Genomic DNA, 7,961 nt, shown 5'->3' with positions numbered 1-7,961 from the left:
TCACTCAATGATCCTAAAGAAGAGGTCACGAGATAACAATGTGTTGACTCTAGCTAATTAATTAGTTAATAAATTAATCTATGTGAAACCTGTAAACACGATCTTTCTTCTTCTTCGCTTACTGCGTGCGCAGATATGCCCACCTATCGTGTTTTTTTTTTATTTTTCTTCTAGTCTTCTACCCTCTCCGTCCCATAATATAACGGATTCTAAAGAGATGTGTAGCATATTTTAATACTACGAATCTAGATAATTATATGTGAAGATTCATAATACGATAATGTGTCACATGAGGGAGTACCTACTAGCAAATACAATGCATTTGGCCGCATTTCATGTGATAAACAGGTATATAGTAAACACTTCTAAACACTTTAATTTAGTTGAAATTTTATAGTTCTTAAGAAAGTACATGGAGGTATCAAGATTAACACTAAAAATTTTGGTACCTACTTAGCATCTAGAGATATGTAAAATGTGGTACCTCCCTATACTTTCTCAAGAATAGTAAAATTACCCTTATTTTAAATATGTGGTAAACACTTTTTTTATAATAAAATGATTATTTTAGATGTGGACTAAACATTTTCCTAGATTATTTTCTTTGTGGTCGATCGAGACACTACTTTATATTAGTTTCAGATTAAATGCTTAAACTTACATACTCTCTCCGTCCCATAATATATAGGTTTTTGAGTTTTTGTTTGCATTATTTGGTCACTCGTCTTATTCAAAAAATTTATACAAATATAAAAAATGAAAAGTTATGATTAAAGTACTTTCGATAATAAAGTAAGTCAAAAAAAAATGAATAATAATTTCAAAATTTTTTGAATAAGACAAATGGTAATACAGTGCAAGGAAAACCTTAAAATCTCTTATATTATAGGACGGAGGGAGTACATCTACAAGTCAAAAAGAACACGAGAAGAGACTCACCATAAATTTAAAAAGTTTCTTCGTCACCTTTTAAATTCATCAAGAAACACGTTTGCCTCCCGTATTTTCTCTCCAACAAGCAACAACCCTAACTACTCCTACACTCCCCCATAAAGCTTCTGGTGAGAAAAAAGGCGGCCACATGCACGAATTTCCCCCAAAAAATGCCAAACCTAATACTAGAACCGTCTGTCCAAGACATGCACAAAAGAGAAGGGGAAAAAAATAATCAAAGTCAAGTCTGTTTATATATCCAGGCTACTGCTCCATGAGCTTCTGGTCCTGCATGGACGCATGCATCTCTTGTCAATCCGTCCATAAATCCAAGCAATTGAGAACTTTGTGATCCCTTCCAACCGAAATTTGAGAGGGGTTTTGGTTTACCTGTGCAACAAGAAGAAGAAGAAGAAGAAGAAGAAGAAGAGGATGATGCAGGACGCTTCGTCTCCTCTCCCGGTGTTGAGCAGCGCCTATCAGCCTCTGCCGTGGCTGTACCTCGGGTTCTTGGCGATATGGGCGGCCTCCGGCTTCTGCTGGGCCTCCAGCTCCTGGAGGAGTCGGCATTTCCAGGTATTGTCCCTGCATTTTGCCGTTTTGTTTTGTTTTGCCCTGAATTCGGGTGATGTGTTTGGTGGCATGGTGCTCTTTTTCTTCAGTTGTATGCATGGTAGTGTGCAGTTTTTTATTATGGTTTTTTTTAGAAGACTGATTATGGCTTCATTTTGAATGACTGGTCATTGAATAGGGACCTTAGAGCAATGATTCTTCCACCAAAATTCTACTAAACTGCTGGCAGCTAGTATCACACTAGTACGAAAAAGCACATTCATCATCATCATCATCATCCATGTATGTACCAAGAATCGAGAACAAATTTCTCACAACCTCATCACCATGCACCCAATAACAGCACGGAGAGACCGAAATTACAAAATCAAAAATCAACAAGGAAGGAAGCTAGAGAGAGCACACCGTGGTGAATCCTCCCGCCATCGAGCACACCAGCCCGATCTTGCCGCCCGCCGCAGAGCAGAGGCCACCCGCTGCGCCCCTCCATGGTCACGCCGCCGGGAGAGGCCACCCACTGCACCGTCCGTCACGCCGCCGTGGAGGCCTCCCGCCGAGTCCACACCGTGGGGAGGCCCCCCGAAGCTCCCTCCCCATGTGAGGCCGCCGGAGGAGTGGCGCCGGATCCGGGCAGTCCAGCCGCTGGTGCGCCATCGGTGCTCGCGGGTGGGGAAGACCGGAGGAGAGGGAGAGAGAGAATCGCGAGAGGAAAGGCGATAAGGACGACGAGAGGAAAGGGAGTTGGGAGGGTTGCATCCTCACGGTCGGGATACGGACGGGCGGACTGGATAAGACGCGGTCGATTTATTCAGGCGCCGGGGTTTTTAAGTGGCAATTGCACATTTGATCTTATTTGAATATATCTATCTATTGATTCGTTAGTTTGCTTATTTGATTCTCTTTTTAAAAAACCGAAGCTATACTCTCTGACCCTCTTCTGTTAAGGGAAAACCACTTCTACCATGACTCATCTGACGCCGCACCACCCTTCTCACTGCGGGTAACAGCGAACTCGGAGACGGCGTCCCTCCTTAGCAGCAACCACCGCCGGCGGTCCTCCTGTCCTCGTCACCCCTCCGCCGCCGAGCCAACTCAGCTGCTACCGAGCCGATGCAGTCGCCGACGCTGGTGGTCCTGCTCGTCGCACCACCGGTGGTCCTCCTCGTCGCGCCGCCACTGCCGAGCCGCAGTCGCTGTCGCTCCTCCCGCCCTTTGTGCTCTGGTGAGACAGATGATAAGAAATGAGTGAATGAGTGGTAGGAGGACATGGTTAATATATTCATGGGGCATTTTAGTCACTTAGGCTTGCAAATATATTTTTTTTGCTTTTTTAAAAATGAAAAACCCACGGTATAGTGAAAGCAGGGTCAGAGGTAACATCGGTTTTGAAAACAGGGTCAAATAATCAAACATAAAAATATAGGGTCGAATTGATAGTTATGTTTCAAATTAGGGTCAAATGAGCAATTATCTTTTTTTAAAAGAACCGGCACCTATAATAAATTATAGGTGTCATTGTTTTTAAAAACTGGCATCTTCAGCAGTAATAGTTGTCGGTTCTTTTTTAAAACTGGCACATGTTTGAGGATCAAGGTGTCGGTTCTTGACATTTTGGCTCGTGGATGGACGCGTGGGTGGGCACATGGGCAGGAAAGGCACTATAAGTACCGGTTTTACTATTCTGGCACATATAGTGCCGACTTATATGTGCCTTTTTTAGTAGTATCAGTTTCAGAGTCATGTTTCAACTATTTGATTATGTTAGTTCTTTAGCAATTTTGTTTCCCTGTAGCAGGTAAATAACCTTCAGTGGATCCTGGCTTTGGTGCCCTTGATCAAAGCCCTCCAAATGGGGCTCTCATTTCTGTTCTGGTGAGCAATTTGAACTTAAGTTAACTTACATCTTTGATCTCTGAATACTAGTGATCGGAGTTCGAACAAGTCCCTAAAGCTGTTCAGACAAATCTTTTCTAGTACTGAAATTTTAGGTTGATGTCCAGGTACTCGTGCGTGCACCTTCAGACATGCTCGCTGTGGATGTCATTTGGCGTGTACGTTACGGGGAATCTCTTCCAGACGGCTTCCTTCGTTTCGTTCATGCTCATATCACACGGTTACTGCATCATGTGCGAGCGCCTCTCGATCAGGGAGAGGCGCATAACCGCTTGTTTGGGATGCCTTCTCTACCTCAGTCTAATCGGTTACAAAGCTGCAGTTCCTTATTTCACAGTAAGGCCTCACTGGAAGTTTTAAAAATTACTTTTTTGAAAGGTTTTTTAGCATTTCATTATTTTTTATTTTCATTTTGACTCATTGGGCTTCTAGAATTAGTCATGAGTACGGCATATTATGAGATTTCCCATGTTTGGTGCAGGTCTTTCTTCTTATCAACTACTTTATGTCATTTTACATCATATTTCGCCGCACATCCCAAAACCTCTTGCTTCTAAGGGAACAACTGAATTTCATAGAGGAGGAAGACATCCATTCACTACATGGGGCACTGAACACAAAGTACACAATGTTCAAGTAAGCAGTTTTACTCCACTCTGTATTTCCTATCTTCCTTTTCATCATATTCTTGAAAATATTTTAGTACCAAAACTCTGAGAAATTGTCATGTCCTTATTCATATCTTTTCCCCTTTTCAGGAGATTTCAAGGTACAATGCAGGTTGCACTGGTGGCATTCATCATGGTATGACTTATGCATACTATGGCATTGTGTTCTGCTATGATCTGTTTGGTTTGGCAGTGCTCCTAAATTCTAATAGTGCCATCTGTGCCTTCAGGTGTACATGAGGGCTGATGATACACCAGATAACTACTGGTTTCGTGTATTGGTGCGTGAATGGGTACAGTTTTGCATATTCATGTATATTGGGTGAGTCAAAATCATTTCTTAATCTAGATGGAAGAAAGTAATGCAAAACAGCCAAATGAGATCAAAGCAGATGTGACGCAGTTCTTGTTCCCATTTTTAGGTGGAATTTCAGGATACCTGAAGCATCACTCCATCTTCCAATTGTACCCCTTATGAAATCAACTTGGGAGATTGCTATGCCTCCTATTTACAGTGTGGTAAGTTCAGTAACATGTTCTAAAATTATACAATATATAATCTTGCTACTTAGTAGTATTTCTTTAATATTTTCTAATCTGCACAAGTATGACAATTTCCCATGCTGTCAATGTGACGACGCACAGGAAATGGATGCAGCCGATTTCAAAGGCCTCGTATCAGACCATTGGCACGTCGGGGTGGTAGGCACTACTGTACTACCAAAACCACTGATACTTGCAGCTCTACTGCACTAGTACCAAAATCTATGAGTCTAACACATTGCACCATTGCAGAGAACTTCTCATAACAACTCAGGTTGTCCTTCACAGCCATTGCTGGTGCTAGTTCAGAATCCTAGTCCAAAGGTTTCCACTGCAGCCACAGCTTCGAGGTTATAGTTGAACAAGAACAACCAAGTTTAATTTTGAAAGCAAGACGTAGAAGAAGGCATCGACCAACTAGTTGATTCGGAAGTGACCGGCACGACATTGTTGTGCTGTACAGTGAAATACAGGGGGGAAAAAGTTTCATCCCTTTTTGGTTTCTGTTAATATTTCATAGGAATGAGCACACAGCATGTAGATTTGCATACAAGGTGTTATTTGCTATTCAGCAATGGTACCACCATTTACAGCTCAGAAGTTTTTTCTTTAGAAAAAGGAAAACACATGAATTTCTTCATGTAAAAAAAGGAGAACGTGTGCTTAACACTTATCAGCAACAATATCATCTCAAGGGAGCGAGATAATTATGAAAAGGCAAACCAATTGTGTTACTAATCATTTGTCACTTGCAAAGCTTGAGTTATAACTTATAATGTTTTTGCCTATGACTGTGTGTTTCATACCTTTTTCAAGGCCCAAATCCTTGCCCATCCCACGGGCCACGGGCAAGGCCAAGGTTTTGACCTAATTTCCTGGCCCATTCTCGAGGGTGGATTAGCAATTTGAACAAATCTTCTTGCAGGATGGCTACAAGCTTGCAGCTTAAACTTTGCTAAAAGAAATCTTATATGCTAGAACATCGTGTTCGTATTTGGGTATATACATTAGGCAATATATAACAGATGAGAAAAATAAAGAATTTTTCAGTAGCAAAATAAATATTTTTTCTTTGCAAGAATGGAAAAATAAATATGTATCAAAATCTCCTATTGTTCCAGTTAGGGGTGGGCATTTGGTCAAATCAACAATTTCGATTGTTCTTCTTCTCATTTTCCTGTCTTTCAATTTCTGTCAGTTATGCCTACCACTAGTCTAGTTTATTATGTTGTTAACTTTCATGAGAAATGCACATATAACAATATAAAGAGTAAATTTCACAAAACTATATATTTTATGGTTCAAGATGCAGAAAACCACATATATTTTGACACTTGGCACTTAAGTATATATATTTTGGTAGTTTAGTTTCATAAAACCACACTATCGATGAATGGATTCACCCGTGAGATGACGTGGTTGTTCCATTAGGATGAGGATGTGGCATCCTATTAATTTCGTGCGATGGCTGGTAATAGGATGCTATGTCCTCGTCCTAGGTGAAACATCCACGTCATCTCGCGGTGAATTCATTCATCGATAGTATGGTTTTGTGAAACTGCACAACCAAAATATATGTACTTAACTGACAAGTGTCAAAGTGTGAGTGGTTTTCTGCAACTTGAACCACAAAACGTGTAATTTTGTGAAATTTACTCTAATATAAAACATGAAAAAGTTCAAATGCTCACATCGCAAGTTGGATTAACAGAGGGATTAGGGATTGCACGCCTCCTCTCGCTCCGCGCGCTCCTGCGAAAGACGGTTACCAAAATTCTAAATTAGTTCGTTCAAAGGAAAAAACAAAAAACCTTCTCTCCTCCCCACGAATCCTCCTAGCAACCTCCACCATCATCGATCTTCAACACCCGAACTCCGTTGCACATTGCGCGTCACCCAGATCGTATCGCTCCCAAGATCGGCGTCACGGTCGTGGACGTCGATTTCGCTCCCGGCCCTATCGGCATCACAATCACCCGTGATGATGCATCGGCCACCACGGATCACCGCCTACAAGAGCAGCATCCCCATCCAGATCGTCAGCAGGCAGCCAGGTGATTGGGTTGGTTTTTCTTTTATTTGGTTGGATTCTGCATTTTGAACGAAAGCTGTAAAATTCTTCCTTCTTTGATTTGGTAGGATTCAGAATTGACAATGCGTCATAAATCCGAGTAAATTGTTAAGCGATATTACATTCTCCATAATTTAATTATTGCAATTGCTAATCATGCTCTAAACAACAATAATTTTAATCGTGCTCAGCCATAATGCAAGCAACTAATAATAATTCCTAAACTGACAGTAGTACCTTTGGGTGGCAAAGGTCTCATTGATCACTGATGGCTTTATTAGAAAGCCGCTATGCTGCTGAACAAGTATAAAGAACTCCTTACTAAGACTAATTGTCGTAGTATCACTGGTGGAGAAAGGAGTATCGCTGGTGGAGAAAGGGTTATTACTCCCGGTTCGTAACCGACTACGAATCCGGACTAAAGATCGTTATTTTTAGTCTTGGGTGAAAAAACCGGGAGTAAAAATCCATTTTTAGTCCTGGTTGGTAACACCAATTTGTTACCAACCGGGACTAAAGAGGCTAATCCGGTTACTCTTTCCGGTTCCTCTTTATTCTTTTCTTTTCTTCATTATTTTTAAATATATTGATTTCACCCCATCCCGTCCCCAAAATCCCAAATCAATCATCCTCAAATTGCCTCCAAATCCACAAATCGATCATCTCAAATACTCAAATACATCACGAAATCTTAAAAAAAATTACATTACAACTTCTACAAAATTCATCACATATTCACATCACACACAAATCAAATACATCACACAACAATCTCAGATCGAATCAAATACATCACACAACAATCTCAGATTCTCAAAAAAAAAAAAAAGAGAAAGCTGTTGCCTCGCCGTGCGCCGCTTTGTGCCGGCCAGCCGGCCCTCCGCGCCCCGCCAGCCGCCGCCACAGGCCGCCGCCTCACCGCGCGCCGCGCCAGCCGGCCAGCCCACCACGCCCCGCCGCCGCGCGGCCGCCAGCCGCCGCTGCGCCGGCCGGCCCTCCGCGCCTCGCCGCCCTCGTGCCGGCCTGGCCATAGAGAGGAGGAGAGGAATAGAGATAAGAAGAAGAATAGATAAGGTCGAGGAGAGGAGTTAAAAATGAGAGGAGGAGTAGGGTTGAGGAGAGGAGGAGAGAGGAGTTAAAGGAGAGGAGGAGATACCTCGATCCGATCGCGCACACCTCTCCGATCTCCGCATCGAACTTTTTTTCTGGTTGGTTTTACCAACCGGACTATTAATAGATCTTTAGTTCTGGTTGGTAACAAGCGTATGACGATCTTTTTT

At 42.2% G+C, this 7,961-nt stretch overlaps 1 protein-coding gene across 3 annotated transcripts; it reads left to right on the top strand.

Annotated features, from left to right (window-relative positions):
- Positions 1-1,061: 1,061 nt before the first annotated feature.
- On the top strand, positions 1,062-5,331 carry LOC127754984 (uncharacterized). Of its 3 annotated transcripts, XM_052280603.1 has the most exons (10): positions 1,381-1,509; positions 2,452-2,728; positions 3,302-3,378; positions 3,507-3,735; positions 3,881-4,035; positions 4,158-4,203; positions 4,298-4,389; positions 4,490-4,586; positions 4,713-4,769; positions 4,863-5,331. In XM_052280603.1, exons 3-10 carry the CDS (start codon positions 3,356-3,358, stop codon positions 4,965-4,967), a joined length of 804 nt encoding a protein of 267 aa, XP_052136563.1. In that variant the 5' UTR covers positions 1,381-1,509; positions 2,452-2,728; positions 3,302-3,355; the 3' UTR covers positions 4,968-5,331. The 3 variants fall into 3 exon arrangements, with proteins under 3 accessions (XP_052136561.1, XP_052136562.1, XP_052136563.1); XM_052280601.1 differs by lacking the exon at positions 2,452-2,728 and having other exon boundaries at positions 1,062-1,509; positions 3,299-3,378; XM_052280602.1 differs by lacking the exon at positions 2,452-2,728 and having other exon boundaries at positions 1,064-1,509.
- Positions 5,332-7,961: the final 2,630 nt, after the last annotated feature.

Source organism: Oryza glaberrima, chromosome 11 (assembly GCF_000147395.1).
Source record: "Oryza glaberrima chromosome 11, OglaRS2, whole genome shotgun sequence".
In the NCBI taxonomy this organism is placed as follows: Eukaryota; Viridiplantae; Streptophyta; class Magnoliopsida; order Poales; family Poaceae; genus Oryza; species Oryza glaberrima.
The sequence above is the reverse complement of the archived record's forward strand: the minus strand, read 5'-3'. Positions and strand labels throughout refer to the sequence as shown.

Excerpts from the sequence above, each read along its gene's own strand:
- LOC127754984 (XM_052280601.1), top strand. The coding sequence starts at position 1,366 with ATGATGCAGGACGCTTCGTCTCCTCTCCCGGTGTTGAGCAGCGCCTAT. Across the intron at positions 4,036-4,157 it reads ACAAAGTACACAATGTTCAA|GAGATTTCAAGGTACAATGC; the intron begins GTAAGCAGTTTT and ends TCCCCTTTTCAG. Across the intron at positions 4,204-4,297 it reads CACTGGTGGCATTCATCATG|GTGTACATGAGGGCTGATGA; the intron begins GTATGACTTATG and ends CTGTGCCTTCAG.